This window comes from Lucilia cuprina, chromosome 2 (genome assembly GCF_022045245.1).
Source record: "Lucilia cuprina isolate Lc7/37 chromosome 2, ASM2204524v1, whole genome shotgun sequence".
NCBI classification, from domain to species: Eukaryota; Metazoa; Arthropoda; class Insecta; order Diptera; family Calliphoridae; genus Lucilia; species Lucilia cuprina.
The window spans coordinates 69,762,386-69,778,626 of record NC_060950.1 but is presented as its reverse complement, the minus strand read 5'-3'; the positions used below and the strand labels follow the sequence as shown (position 1 = coordinate 69,778,626).

General features: G+C 30.9%; 1 protein-coding gene across 1 annotated transcript; it reads right to left on the bottom strand.

The window, feature by feature from the left end:
* Positions 1-13,575: 13,575 nt before the first annotated feature.
* LOC111679658 (juvenile hormone esterase) lies at positions 13,576-15,845 on the bottom strand. The gene is made up of 5 exons (XM_023441248.2): positions 14,904-15,845; positions 14,629-14,842; positions 14,255-14,575; positions 13,904-14,036; positions 13,576-13,844 (listed from the first exon to the last, which is right to left on the bottom strand). The coding sequence occupies exons 1-5, from the start codon at positions 15,828-15,830 to the stop codon at positions 13,631-13,633; spliced, it is 1,809 nt and encodes a 602-aa protein (XP_023297016.2). The 5' UTR covers positions 15,831-15,845; the 3' UTR covers positions 13,576-13,630.
* Positions 15,846-16,241: the final 396 nt, after the last annotated feature.

The window sequence follows — 16,241 nt, the reverse complement described above, 5'->3', positions numbered from 1 at the left end:
TATAGACTAGACTATAGACTAGACTATAGACTAGACTATAGACTAGACTATAGACTAGACTATAGACTAGACTATAGACTAGACTATAGACTAGACTATAGACTAGACTCTAGACTAGACTATAGTCTAGACTATAGACTGGACTATACTCTAGACTAGACTATAGACTAGACTCTAGACTAGACTATAGTCTAGACTATAGACTGGACTATAGACTAGAGTATGAGAAAACAGGTCTATAGTTATGACTGTAGACTTTACTAGACTATAATCTGTACTCTTTCTTATCTGAGGCCTTTACTATTGAATAAATTCTTCTTAAATTTCAAAACCAATCTAATATTTTAATTAGAAAAACCTTATTCTTTAATGCATTTAAAACAAACATATGATTAATTAATTTTCGATTTAATCTAACAAACTGGCATTTCAAACCCAAAAACAAATCTCAAAAATCCCAACAAAAATGACAACGAATATTAATGAAGATTTCAAAACATTTGGAAACTATCACACACATACAGAGAATTCATTTTGGCATAAAATTAACAGGCTGATGAACGAACATACAGACTGACATACATTTATACATCCAGATACAATAAACAACTTCAAACAGAATTTCAGTCGACTGATAACACACAGAAAAGTCCTTTGTATTTTAGTATTTGTATTTGAGTAACAGGATAATGAACAACAGTTTAGGCCAAACAAAGGATAATCACAAAATAAAACAACAACAACAACGAAAACAAAGTACAAACAAAAACTCAAGAACAAAGACATGCAGAGTGAGAGATAATTCAAAATATTACAAGTGTTCACATACTCTTAATCGTAATAATACAAATTAAATTAATTGTTTTTTGATGTCTTAACATAATGTTCCCACCGAAAGTCACAAACAAAACAAAAAGATTTTAAATCTTACCAAGAATTATATACAAATTTACACGCTTTTTAAAAATGGGTGGTCTGAATATTATCTCTTTACTAAAGTTAGATGATTTTTTTCGTCTCTAAGGGAGATAGATATGTCTAAGTATTGTATGGGGGGGATAAATAATCCTTTTATAAAGTGTTTACACAAGTAGCATAATGCGATGTTAATCTCAAATGTCAATAACACTACATCAACCAAGCATTGTTGGAATTTAGCTCCCCTCCACAATTTGTTGCTTGGATGTGTGTTTCTCCTTATTTTGCCAACAAAAGGACGAGTAACAAAGGCAATTAAGGAAAAACAACAAATAGCAGGATAAAGGAACAACACAAATATAAACACAATTCAAGTGTACAAATAAACAACAACATTTTTTTACGATAATAAAATACAAGATTGTAGAAGTTTAGTTACCTTTAAGATTTGTTAAGGGAAAAAACGATGAACATAAGCGAAAGTTCTTAATCCTTTAAGACTAATTACACCAATATTTACTGCACATGTTGGGAGCTGTGTTTGTGTTGCTCTCTTGTTGCTTATTTAGCATCATTAAAAGGTGTTTGATTAATTGACGAAAAACAAACATTTATTTCTTAATCTTAATGACACTTTTTGCTACAATTAAATAAATCTTTTTAATATCTCATGTCATCTTAATTGTCACTTGGAGTAATAAAAATTACAATTAGAATTGAGAATATATTCTATATGTATGTTTTTTTATTCCTTTATTCTCGTTAATAGTCTTGTCTACAACTTAGTCTATAGTTAAGTCTTTAGTCTAGTATATAGTATAGTCTATAGTCTATTCTATAGTCTAGTCTATAGTCTAGATATATTCTAGTCTATAGTCTAGTCTATAGTCTAGTCTTTAGTCTAGTCTTTAGTCTAGTCTATAGTCTAGTCTATAGTCTAATCTAGTCCATAGTCTAGTCTATAGTCTAATCTATAGTCTAGTCTATAGACTAGTCTATAGTCTAGTCTATAGTCTAGTCTATAGTCTAGTCTATAGTCTAGTCTATAGTCTAGTCTAGTCTAGTCTAGTCTATAGTCTAGTCTAGTCTATAGTCTAGACTAGTCTAGTCTATAGTCTAGTCTATAGTCTAGACTAGTCTAGTCTATAGTCTAGTCTATAGTCTAGTCTATAGTCTAGTCTATAGTCTAGTCTATAGTCTAGTCTATAGTCTAGTCTATAGTCTAGTCTATAGTCTAGTCTATAGTCTAGTCTATAGTCTAGTCTATAGTCTAGTCTATAGTCTAGTCTATAGTCTAGTCTATAGTCTATTATTCAATTTAGGGTATAGTCTATTTTTTCGTTTATTTTAAAGTCTATATTACACACTAGCCTATAGCCTTAATCCTCCTCTAGTCTTTGATCTCGTCCACATTATTGACTATAATACTAACTATTGTTCCTTTTCCCGAATATAGTTGTTATATATGTTGAGTTAAAAGTGATGCATCAACTTGTTGCCAAAACTCATCTATATTTGATGTTAAAACCATATAAAATTTTAGTTTTTCTTATTCCATAGAACTCATAATAGTTTTTTGCCTAATCCATTGAAACACTTAAACTACAATATTGATAATCGTAAGCATCAATGGATCATTTAATAAACCACTAAACAGTCATTGCAATGTAATAACACAACATGCCACAAAATCTTGATGACTTTTGATGGGATTTTTTCGCTACTATTTGTTTTATTCTTTCACTTTTATATTCAGAAAAAATAAATTACAGTATTAATAACAGAAATCAACCAGTAATATGTTTGCGACTGCTGCAGTCATGCAGTGGGAACTGGTGGCAGACAGTAGTAGTTCGTTTAAATGTAAAAGTGGTTGTTGTTGGTGGTGGTTGGTGGCAAAATTGTAAATCGCAACACTTTATTGTCACATTAGATTAATAATGTGCTTTTAATAACGTCAAAAAGGATACAGCAACAACAAAAAACGTATGCTTTGTGTCACAAGCAATATAAAGTGTGTTTTTTTTGGTATTTGCAACAAACAAGGGGAGTGAGTGTTGCAACTCAACAGACTCTAAATGCTTTGTCTGGGTTATTGATGAAAATGACAGGAGTTTTAAAAAAGAGAATAGAATAGAATTGAAACAAGGGAGAGTATTGGAAAAAATTAAACAACAAAACTATAAAATAGATAAAAAGGACGAAATTCTAGTAATAAATGCTGATGGTGGTGGATGTTGTTGTAGTTTTGTTTTTTTAAAAGTGCTTTCAAACTCTGTCTTTTATATTTTAAAGTTTGCAGTTTAGAATTTAAAAAAAGCAGCTGCTCTCACCTTAAGGATTTCACAGGAGTGTAGAACAACTAGATGTCAAGTCAAGTTAAATTTGTTTTATATATTTTGTCAAGGAGTTTAAATAAACACCTTTTGTTTAAACATAAATTTAATTACGTGCTTAGAAGTACTAATGTTTTTTTCTTCCTCTATTCTGGCTAAAAACAGCAACACAATTAATACAGTTTCCGTCTAAACCAAAAAAAACAAAACAAATAACAACTAACTACTCAAGAACGTGAGATAAACCTTACGGCTGCAAGTACAACTAAAAACGTTTAAAACTAACAGCAGCAGTTTGTTGTAAATGTTCCAAAATACAAAACTCTAAAGACTCGGTAAGTTTAACCCAATTGTGAAAATGTAAAAATAAATGAAAATTGTAAAACTTATATTCAAAAATATTTAGTTTATAACTAAGGGAGAGACTTACCCGTAAAGTAACAGCAAAATACCACTCACTATAATGATGTTTGTGATCATCATCATTGCATACATGCCAGTGATCATGATGATGATGTTGCGTCGTGGGAATTTCTCTAAAGTGGCATGCGGGTGTGGAGTTGGTTGTTTCAATCAACATTTTGGTTTGTTTATTTTTTTTTTTTTTTTTCAAAAACATATATTTAAACGTTATATTTTTATATTTATTTCCATTTCTAGATTTTTTTCCTTTTTTTTTTTTTGAATCTGAAACAATTAATGAAAATGAGGTTGAGGTTAGTTATTTTTTTTTCTTTTTTATGGTTTTTCAATAAACAAATAATTTGTCTTCTAAAGTCTAAAGACAGTCAATCAAATATCTTTCATTTAACTTAACAAATCAGTAAGTTGTTTTATACAACCTGGGAACAAATGTTTTCCCCCCAAAACAATCAGTTATTTTACTAATTGATTAATTATTTCTAAACTAAACAGTAGTTCATTTCATTATTGGGTTTTCAAAAAAAGTCTCCTCCTTAAACACCTTGAGGCTTTAATAATGCACTTGTTTTTTACCTATTTAAGACATTACAGACAATTGATTATTACATAGAATTTAAAGTTAGAAACATATATTCTTAGACGCCACTTAAGTTGGCGTCGTGTAATAAATGGATAAAAAGCATTAAAAAATTAAATTTTCAACTCAACAAGTTTTAACTTAACATTAATATTTTTTAATTTCCGGGAATTTTGTTAAATGTTTTCAATACCTTAAGTCATCTAGCTTTAGTTCTGTTCTAGTTCTGTTCTAGTTCTGTTCAAGTTCTGTTCTAGTTCTGTTCTGTTCTAGTTCTGTTCTAGTTCTGTTCTAGTTCTGTTCTAGTTCTGTTCTAGTTCTGTTCTAGTTCTGTTCTAGTTCTGTTCTAGTTCTGTTCTAGTTCTGTTCTAGTTCTGTTCTAGTTCTGTTCTAGTTCTGTTCTAGTTCTGTTCTAGTTCTGTTCTAGTTCTGTTCTAGTTCTGTTCTAGTGCTGTTCTAGTTATGTTCTAGTTCAGTTCTAGTTCTGTTCTAGTTCTGTCCTAGTTCTGTTCTAGTACTGTTCTAGTTCTATTCGAATTCTGTTATAGTTCTAGTTCAGTAGTAGTCAATTTACTTGCGTTACTGATTAAAATCTTCAAATTACCAAATTTTAAAGTCATAAATGATAGAGCGTATTCCATCCTAATAATACCAGGAACTTAAGATATAAACAAACCAAAAACGATTTATCAGTTTTAGCTCGTGCTATATTATCACACCCGTATGTTGAGGTTACATACTAATAAGCAAACATTCCTGCAACTGAGGCTCACGTAGAAAGCAAAATAACACGAAGATAGACAACACTACGAAATTGTTCAAATACATATAATTAGAATATTATCAGTTGTAATACGAGTAATAATAAGTGGCAGTAGTTTTCGAAGAGGAGGTTAAAATGAATTTGCATAGATAAACTACAGAAATAAACACACATGTTTATATCAACACCCACCACTCGTTCAGGAAAACATTTTCACATTCCAACAACAAATTTTACCTAAAATATTTTAGTAACACTTTATTATAATTACTTCGGCTGCAACTGGATATTGTTACTAGAATTTATGTTGCATGATGTTGAAAGTGATGATCTTAATGGAATTGAAAGTGTTTTAAACTAAAAACTGTTTAATTCTATTCTAAGTGGAGTATTGTAAGTCCTTCCTATTGTGGGTGTCTGTGTTTTTATGAAAAGAAAAAAAAAGAATAGAGCGATAAAACAATTAACACCAATCAAATAGTGATCTAGCCAAACCAACCATCCATCTAACCACACATATGTTAATAAGTTAAGGTCAATTTATTCCTCTTTGGCGTTAGATGATAATAAATAATATTAATTATAATGTCCATAATGATGACACCCTAGAAAATTCAAATTTAAATTTTCCATTAAAATAATTTTCCTATTAGGAAACATACATAAATATATATTACTCAAACATAGCGTGTTGTCCATCAAATTGGAATTTTCTATCAATTTTTTTTTTAATTTTTCTATATTGTAACATGAGCCTCGTAAATTGAATTTTTAGGCACGCGACATTCTTGTTTTTATTTGTAACATTTTGTAGAAAACTCATCATCATCATCTTTGTGAAGATCATTTGTTAGTTAAAAATAAACAAAATATTGACATTTTAGAAAAACTTTCATCTGTTTATACAAAACTAAACACATACACAACGTTTATTATTACAAAACGTAACATCCAAGTTTGATGCGATCTGCACAGATCATATTACATGTCATCATTTTTGTGATAAGGAGAGGTGATCATAATATTGGGTTTTGGGTTGAAAGTAAATTTAGAAAGATGATCGCATTATAAAATTTACATTTATTTGTAAATATGTTTTTGTTTTTAATTTTTTACGAAGGAAAAATATACCGATCGAATGGGTAATATTTCCGTTAATTTTTTTCAACCTATCAGATGGAAATTAGAACTAACACTGATCTACAACAGGTCTATAATATAACTAGAAATGAATTAGAACAGAACTAGAACTGGACTAGAACAGAATTAGAATTAGAACAGAACTAGAACAGAACTAGAACAGAACTAGAACAGAACTAGAACAGAACTAGAACAGAACTAGAACAGAACTAGAACAGAACTAGAACACAACTAGAACAGAACTAGAACAGAACTAGAACAGAACTAGAACAGAACTAGAACAGAACTAGAACAGAACTAGAACAGAACTAGAACAGAACTAGAACAGAACTAGAACAGAACTAGAACAGAACTAGAACAGAACTAGAACAGAACTAGAACAGAACTAGAACAGAACTAGAACAGAACAGAACTAGAACTGAACTAAAACAGAACTAGAACCGAACCAAAACAAAACTAGAACAGAACCAAAACAGAACTAAAACAGAATTAGATCTTTGCGAAAACTGAATTTGAATAGATTAATACGTTAATTGTTCCTTAATTAAAATACAATTCTTTTATAATTAAAATTTTTTAAAAAATTTTCTTTAATTTCAGTTTAAAAGGTTTTTCTCGAAACAGCATTTCTCCTTTATTTAGACAACAATTCTAAATAAATATGGATTTTATTGAATTAATAAAATACCAAATAAAACCAGACTTTAAGGTGGTAAGTTGTCTGAATAAATGTTTAAATATTTTAGGGTTTTTTTTCCTCATACATGCATATTTAGTAGAGTTGGTTTTTGTTTTCTTAATCCTATAAATTGTTAAACAAATAAAAATGTTTTTAAAAGTGTTCCCAGAAAATGAAACCCAAGTAAATACATACAGACACAACTGACAAAAGATTCTCGTGCTTTGAGAAAAAAAATATGCATCAATTTGTATTGTCATTAGTAGAACTGATTCATTCTAAAATACTAAATATGATCGACCGAACGAGTGAGTATGTTTAACAGAGTAACTTGATATATTTACGAAATATTGAAGAAACAACAAACAAACTAAAGCTGGGAAAGATACACACACACACTCAGTAGGTACTTTGTTCTTTTCTAAAAAAATAAAAATAAATAAACAACCAAATAAAATGTTTAAAAAATTAAAGAAAAATTTATAGGGATAACACAGAACTACATAGTTATGTTTTAGATTCAAAAACGTTTCTGTGTATTTTGTACAATAATCATAAGAGAGGTATTAGTTTACTCCTTTTGCTCTTGAAAATTTCATCTGCTATTGTGTTGTGTAATATTGATTCGATTTACTCTGATCGCTGCTTACGATCAATGAAAAGGATTTTCTGGAAAAACGTAATCAAAACCAATGTGATGATACCACAATATCTTATGAACTAAAACGAATTGAAAATACATTTAAATGATTTTTGGTTAAACGTTTTAAGATGATCACGATGATGATCGACCCGAAAGAGTAGAAACAACAACAACAAATTAAAGACCAGACAATAAACGCCTTTTGTCAAGAAGCAGCTGTAACTGTCAAAGCAAAAGTAGACCTAATAGAAAAAAACTCCTGGTATATTCTTTTTCATATATAATTCTAAACATGTATGAATGAGTTTGTGGCAACAACCAACCACCTTGCTTTAGCCCATAACCGAACTGTAAATGGCACACACTATACTATGAACTACATACATATATTCCAATAAAAAAAAGATTTTTTAAAAGAAACACACAAAAGTACAAAAATACATACAGACATTCAGACAAGACATTCAAACGCTTCGTGATGATTGAAAGTCAAAAGGCTCGTGCTTGTTTAAGACACACATCTCGCATTCAATTCATTTTCAACTCTTTTTGTTGTTGTTCAATTTCAGTTTCAATTTCAATACAAAATCCTCTTAAAGAATACCATACAATCGCATCAAATCAAATCAAGCCCAGACGACGATCCTACTGCAAAACAAATGAAAATAGGAAATAAAGTGTTAATAGACTTAGACTACAGGAATCTAACTCTTGAAATAATGGCAAAATAATTGAGTAACTCCATCACTTTCCTATTCATCAATACAATAAAGTACCAACAACAACAACAACAGAAAAAAAGAACAATAAACCACAATCAACATGGAAATGCAACTAAAGAAAGCAAAAAAAGGATAAAAGGTGCACTCCCTCCTCTTCATTAATTCACATAAAGAAGCAGAAGGCTTAAATCCATCAATCTTGTCTACATGTGTCAAAAATCTGCACAGAAAATAAAAAGTATCAAATTAAAGAAAATTCCCACCAACAAATCCAGCAAAAAAAAATCAACAGAAAATTTTCAAGAGGAGATAATAAACGAAATCCATTATGGCCTTTGGAAATAACCCTTTCTTCAATTTCAAAATCCAGGTTGACTGAGCAGTTTTTAATAAACATGTGTAGTAACATCACTTAACCTCACTATTGTTGCGATGGTATTAAAGGAAGTTACACCTTTTTTCCGATTGTCAAACTGAGTGTCCTATATCCTGTGTATCCCATAAAGGGATTAATGTTTGCTTACATATGTTTTGTTTAAATAAATGTTTAGTTTGTTAACAAGTTAATTTAATTTATTTCTTCATTTTCTTCTGTTTGTCACGTTGATGACGTTGACATTACGACATTTTCCCCGCCATAAACCTAAAGGTTCTATCTTTGTGTGTTTTTAAGGATATTTAAATGTGTGTTTTTCTTTTGTGGGTTTGACATGACTTAACCGGAAAAACATAAACAAATTTTAATTAATTTTTATACTTATGTATACCTTTGTTAACCTCTTAATGGAAATAAGTGGTTTTCTTTGTGGTTTTTCCTTACAAAGATTTTCAATTATGATAAGCCGCGTTTCGGTAACACTTTCAAAACAGACTGACTTTTGCAATCCTTAAATTAGATTGTTGCTTTTCAGAGAATTGGAATTAGTATAAAGTCTAGTCTATAGTATAGTCTATAGTGTAGTTTATAGTGTAGTCTATAGTGTAGTCTATAGTCTAGTCTATAGTATAGTCTATAGTGTAGTCTATAGTGTAGTTTATAGTGTAGTCTATAGTGTAGTCTATAGTCTAGTCTATAGTCTAGTCTATAGTCTTGTCTATAGTCTAGTCTATAGTCTAGTCTATAGTCTAGTCTATAGTCTAGTCTATAGTCTAGTCTATAGTCTAGTCTATAGTCTAGTCTATAGTCTAGTCTATAGTCTAGTCTATAGTCTAGTCTATAGTCTAGTCTATAGTTTAGTCTATAGTCTATAGTCTAGTCTATAGTCTAGTTTAAAATCTAGTTTGACGAACACATTAAAGCGCCATAAACTATCATCTCAAATAAAGACAGCAAACCCATAACGATATCCATCAAGACATTTAATGATTTGACTTGAGTCTACAATTCTATTTTCAATTTCACATCACTTTAAGCAGGCGGTCGGTCGATCAGCCAACAAGTTTATTTGGTTGGGGTTTGGGGACACAACAGTCAAAGCTCAAAACCATAGTGTGATTTTCAAAATTTAAAGTGATGGAAATGTTGTTGTTGTTGGTTACACACTCGATTTCCTAATAAAATTGTTTTAGAATCACAGAAAGAGAGAGCCTTCCGCATGTCACAAGTGTATCAAGATGGCAGTTCATTACGTTAGACCAGACTGTATGGAGTAATTTCTTAGACTTCTGCACATAAGTATGAGTTTTTGTGTGTGTTTTTGTTTTACTTAAAGAATCTTCAAGTCAATTTTTTATTGCTGAGAGTTTATGTCTTGCAACATGCAACAAATTGAATTTATTTGATTTCAGCTTGTAAATTGTATATTGAAGCTTCTTCAAATGGTTGATTTTTTTTTTGTTGTCTTCTAAAGGTAAAACTTACAAAGAACTGTTGAAAACTTAAGTTTCAAATGATCACTTGAGTTTTTTTTTGCCAAAATGATTTCAATCAGCCAATATCGCAACAGGAACAGCGTGAAATTTTAAGTTTCTAGCACGACTCACAAATAAATTTTGTAGGCAAAAATGCCAAACATGTTACAACCAAATAGAAACAAATAAAACAGCTAAAATGACTGAACAGCCAGTCAGTCAGTCTATGGTCTGCTCTAGGTTGTTGCAATGTTTGCGGCTGTTGGTTTGTTGCTGCACTATCAGATTCTTGAGTTTTTAGGCTGGAAAACAACTCTATTTAAGCTTTTCATATTATTGCGTTTTGTCCAACCCATGATGACCCAATAGGTGTTTATGTCAATTTGCACATTTACATACACACACACATACATACACACGCTCTTTATAAAAACTAAACTTGCAACATAGTTTTGTGTGCAAACAACAACAACAGCAACAATACAACTCTATGGGCAATTTTTATTTCTTTCTATTCATTTGACCATTTGATAGACGAGGGTTTTTGCTTGTTTCTTAAGAAATCAATGAAATGAAAATTCATTGGAAAATTTTACATGTTTATTTGTTATTGTTGCAGCAATTGTTGTTACTGATACCAACAACAATGTTCTCATTTTATAGCTAAATTTTTCCAAAAAATTGTAAGCAACATTTTTGTTATTTTGTTGTATCATCATAACACATCTTTTTTCTACAAATGTTTGCCATAAGCGAAAAAATTCATTAGAATATTGTTGCTGTTATTGTAGAATTGTGGTCCATTTTTATATATATGAAAACACAAGTGATATTGCAACATATGTTATGTTGTTGCTTGGCCCCCTTAACATTTTTTCTCTTTTTACTTTAAATGTTGCACTTTAAACATGCAATTATATAGCGTTGAGCTCAACGCTTATCGCACGAGCTAAACAAATTACTTTACTCGTCTCTGTGGCATGTGACAAAAAACAATTAAATTTAAGTGCAAACGATAAAAATTTTTAGTCAACAAAACACAAACTTTAAATAAAACTAAACCGCATATTAAAGGACATAAATAAAACTTATTTGCATAAATTAACAAAACAACAACCCTGGTAAGAGCATCTCTTCTCTAAACACCCTCACCCACCATTTCCACAACAACAACAACGAAATAAAACTATCAACATAAGGACTATTTCAAATGTATGGATGAGTCACTTTGTTAATTTATTCAAAAAGAAAAAAATATTTCAATTTCAAGTCAGCACGCTAATTGGAATAGCATCAGTTGTAGTGGAATTCTAATTCACCTTTTTGTATGACTGTCTGTCTGTCCGTCTCTACAGATGATACTTGAAGCCCTGAAGCGTGACTTAAGTCCGATAAGAATACAATTGCTTTTTGACTGCATTACAAAACTCTATTTCTACAGTAGCCCTTAATAGTTTTATTGTATATTTTTGCGTTTTAATAATTTTTCAAAAATAACATCTGTGATCAATTGTCTACACTGAAAAAAATTTAAAAAAGGATTGATGATTGGTGTTGATCTTGTAATAAATTTCTTTAATTTTAGGAAATTATTTTTTCTGCAAATTTTAATTTTTATAACAAACACTATTCAACGTTCAATTTTAAAACTAATGATCTTCACAAAAGTGATCTTTAAACGAAAAAGATTATGTCCTAAAGTATTCTTTTGGATTTCCCAAAATAAAATAGAGTTTTTTTCGATAATAATAGTGATCTACAGGCTTAATTTGAAAGATCTTGCCAACAATGGATCTTCAAATAAAAACAAAAAGGAAATGCAATTCGCTTTTTCTTGGGGCCTCTCGTTTCAGCATAAAATTAACTTTTAGTTTTTAACTCAAATTGTATAGTTTTGTAAGGAAATTCCAGTGATCTAAGGCCCCATTTTAAGATATAACGATCTTCACAAATAGTGATCTTCAAATAAAACATATCACAGATGATTGCGCTTTTGGCTGTAGATCCTATACATAAAGTAAAGTCAAGTTCATTGTTTTTAAACTATAAACTAGATCGAGTTTTTTAGGACAGAAAAGTGATCTAGAGACTCAATTAAAGAGATAACGATCTTCACATTAAGTGATCTTCAAATAAAAAATATCACATATATTCACACTTTTGTTCCTCTAATCAAATTCTAGTTTTAAAGCGATCTAATACCCCAATTATAGAGATAACGATCATTACAAAAGGTGATCTTCAAATAAAGAAAGATATTAGATTTTCTTTGTTTTTTTAAGGCCTCTAGTATTAATATAGACATTTAGATTTCCAATCGAAAGATTGAATTTTGTTAGCATATAAAAGTGATCTGGACGTCAATTTTAGAGCTAACGATCTTCACATTTATCTTCAAATAAAGAAATATTTTAGATTTTCATTTTTTTGGTTTAAACTTTAGGGGGTTAATAAAAAAAATCGAATTTTGTTAGTTAAGAGCTTGCAAAAAGTGATCTTTATATAGAAAAAAACAGATATTCACGTCACTTATCTTAAAATCAACTTTTAGGTTTGTGCTTTAGTCGAGCTTTGTTAGAAAATGAAAGTGATCTAGCAACTTTATTTTAAAGCTAATGCGATCTTTACTAAAGTGATCTTCAAATTTTTTTATAAAATAGAGTTTAAGGATTTTATTCAAATTTTAAGCTTACGATCTTCACAAAAAATTTTCTTCTGTTTAGTTATAAAATAGATTTTTAGGATTTGACTCAAGTTTTTTAAGAAAAAACTGATCTAGCACCCCAATTATAAATCTAACAAAATATTCACAAAAGTGATCTTCAAATCTGCTTTAAGACCATTAGCTTAAACATAAAATAGACTTTTAGGTTTTACTGAAGAAATCTAGTTGTAACAGGAAATAAAAGTGATCGCAGGTGATCCTCCTTTTCCCCGTATAATGGTCTTTTAAGTTTTCACTTAAAAAGTCGAGTTTTTTCGAGAAAATAACACAGATCACAGATTTTTATTGTTATCACTCTAGGATCTCTATTTTCTTTTGAAAACGAATCGATTATTACCTGAAATTTTTCACAGTGTTAACTCCTACAACATTATAATAAAAAAACACATGTAACTAAAGCATTCCTTCATTATTATGCACCCATCCAACCCACCAACAAACTGACACACCGAAAGGATACAATAACTACTACTTTATAAGAAACATCCACCACAAGTTGTACATATTTAAATATTCGTGTATTTACCAATTGGTTTTTGGGCTGTTAATGACTTGGAATAAATATTCCAATTGCATTTCTTAATTTATTCATTGTTGGCAATAACGGAATTACAATTTAGAATATAAACTTAAAATTGTAAAACAATTTTCTACCACTCGTAGAATAAGAGATAATTAACATTATCAGATGTTAGTTTTTGGACTTGTATTTGTATCATCATAATTGATGACATTTTAATGACAGGACAATAATGGGTGTTATTTATGATAAAACAGCAAAAAAAAAAACAAAATAGATCAAGTTTTTAGAATAGCATTTTCCAATTTATTTTGATATGAATTTGAAGAAATCTTATTCATAATCATTGATCATATTGCCAGCACCATTTTTACTCTGACGTCTCCAGTTGAGCGGGAATAAACGTTTCCACAATTCATAGCGCTCTGTATTAAGACCACCACGCATTACCAGCTCATCACCGATATCCAAATAATATTGTTTTTTATAGCTAAATGGACGCCATCGCATATTTCTTAACTGTTCATCACTAGGTTTATTAGGATCTCTGGAAATTATAGAACAATTTGGTTTTAATTGTCGATTTTCGTTTAGTCTTCTATTTACCCTTTATAAGCAAAAGAACTGAACATTCGGGTTAAAGTATTGACCATGATAAAGTCATCATCATCGTCGGTAAACATACGGCTAACGGAAGGTTCAACAAACAAATACATTAAGTCATCATGATGAACCACACCTTAAAATGATATCAAAACTTAAAGCGTAAATTTCAATACGATCAATGCGATCTTAAGATTATCTTAGATCTCATCTAAATATCGTATCTAAGAAGTCTATCCGAAAGAGAAATCCATCTCGGTTTTCTACTTTAGATAAAAATTTAGAAAGTATTAAGAAAAACCTTGATCACCGAGAAATTTAAAGATTTCTCTGCCAGTGAACGCAAAACTTTACCATAAGGACCGTTTTCCGGATAATTAATATGACTCTTTTGACCCTGATAGGAAAAACGATAATAATACACTTTCGTAGAACGAGCCGCTAAATGTACAAAACGATGTACAGCAAATCCGGTCAAAGCATCCGAATACAACTTAGTAAGATTTTCCAAAGAAAGCTGCAAACTTAAAGGTTGATCACCAAAATAAAAATTCCATAATTCACTGCTAATATTGGCTGCTTTAGGACTACTGCTGTTGTATAGAAAACATATAGGTGCCACTTGATCGAAATGATACTCAAATGTGCGCAATAGATGTTCATTTTCCAAAATATCTAGAAAATTAAAAACAAGATCACTTCGGGTTCAAAACACTTTCACTTCATACTTATAGCTGGCCCCACAAATTCATCTTTAGTCATTCCCGTAATAATGGGTATTTTCATGAATTCACCATTTTGATAGGATTTCACAGGGTCTTCAATAAGAAAACGTTCTTGACCGAAATCTCTCTCCACCACGGGTTTCCATAATATCAAGGGATTTTGTCGTCCAAACTCAAACATATAGGTCAAGCTATTGGCATATTGTAAATAATGTTTCTAAACCAAAAAAAAACCATTAATATACAATAATACCCATCTAATCCAGAAACGCACTTACTTCTTTTAAACAATACATCATTTCGGTAATATTTTCCGAAGGACATTTCAATAAAGTAGCCTGACGTTGAGCCAAAGCCAATTGCTCTTCTGGCAATTCCCATTGACCAGTAGCAGAGCCACTCATTATTATAGCTTTATGAAACAGATTACGTGACATGGGTGAGACCATATGCAGAGTTATGCTTAAAGCCCCAGCACCATAACCCAATAGAGTAATAGAACTCGAATCGCCACCAAAACGTGATATATGCAATTTAAGCCAGCGCAATAATAACACCTGATCCTTAAGACCCAAATTGCCGGGTGCCTCTCTGGTACCAGTGCTCAAGAAACCCAAACTGGCCAAACGATAGTTAAAAGTAACCAATACAATATTGCGATCCATGAAATACTGAGGGCCAGCGAAATTTTTACTCTGGCCCGACAAAGAATAAAATTCTCCCGGATGTATAAACACTATAACCGGTTTCTTTACATTCGGATTATTTTCCGAGGGCAATTCTCTAGTATAAATATTCACTCTCAAACAATCCTCTGAGACATCCAAACTATTAAGGCCCGGCTGAGGACACATGGGTCCATCGATGGTGGCATCAAAGATATCAAACCATTGTTCCACCGGTTCGGCCGGTTTAAAACGTAAATCACCTATAGGCGCTTTAGCATAGCGTATACCACGAAATGCATAGAAATTTCTTCCCGCCTGTGAGGTCAACAATGTGCCACGTATTTTACCCAAAGCTGTGGTCAATACCAAATCAGATAACTCCTTATCACTGCCCATAATAAAATCATCCACCTCTTTGGCTGCTTTTTCACATTTAGCCCAACTCACTGCCACAATTAAAGTTAAACACCAACACCAGAAATTCTTACGCACACTTTTTAACATTGTCCACGAACGTCTAATTACAACTGATGGCATTTAAGTCTGGAGAGGAGCTTTTATACTTGCAGTCTTAGTCTTGCAGCAAAGTCATACATTTTTAGAATTAATGTTTTCCCAACACTATTAAAGGTTTTATTGTGTTAATAAATAAGCTTTATTTTCTAGAATTCTTTTAGCCCAACGACCTTTGTGGATGGAAGCTTGTTTTACTTAAGTTTCTGTTGCTGCTGCTAACAGGGTTTGCCGCTAAAGGAATGTGGCAAAGCCAGTTTTCATTGTAACATATTTGGCTTCGTTGAAGTTAGGAACAAGTTTATGCGTAAACACTAAACGTGATTGTTGTCTCCTGCAGAAGTTACCAAACAATCTTAGAAATCTACTCTTAAGACTCTTGTTGATAAACATCTTTATGCCACGGTCACTTTCTTTTATAAGTTGCAACATTAT

Bases quoted from the DNA above. Each gene is read 5' to 3' on its own strand.
- LOC111679658 (XM_023441248.2), bottom strand. From the start codon at position 15,830: ATGCCATCAGTTGTAATTAGACGTTCGTGGACAATGTTAAAAAGTGTG. The intron at 14,037-14,254 runs GTAAAGTTTTGC...TATCATTTTAAG, and splicing joins TCCGGAAAACGGTCCTTATG to GTGTGGTTCATCATGATGAC. The intron at 13,845-13,903 runs GTAAATAGAAGA...TATAATTTCCAG, and splicing joins AGTTCTTTTGCTTATAAAGG to AGATCCTAATAAACCTAGTG.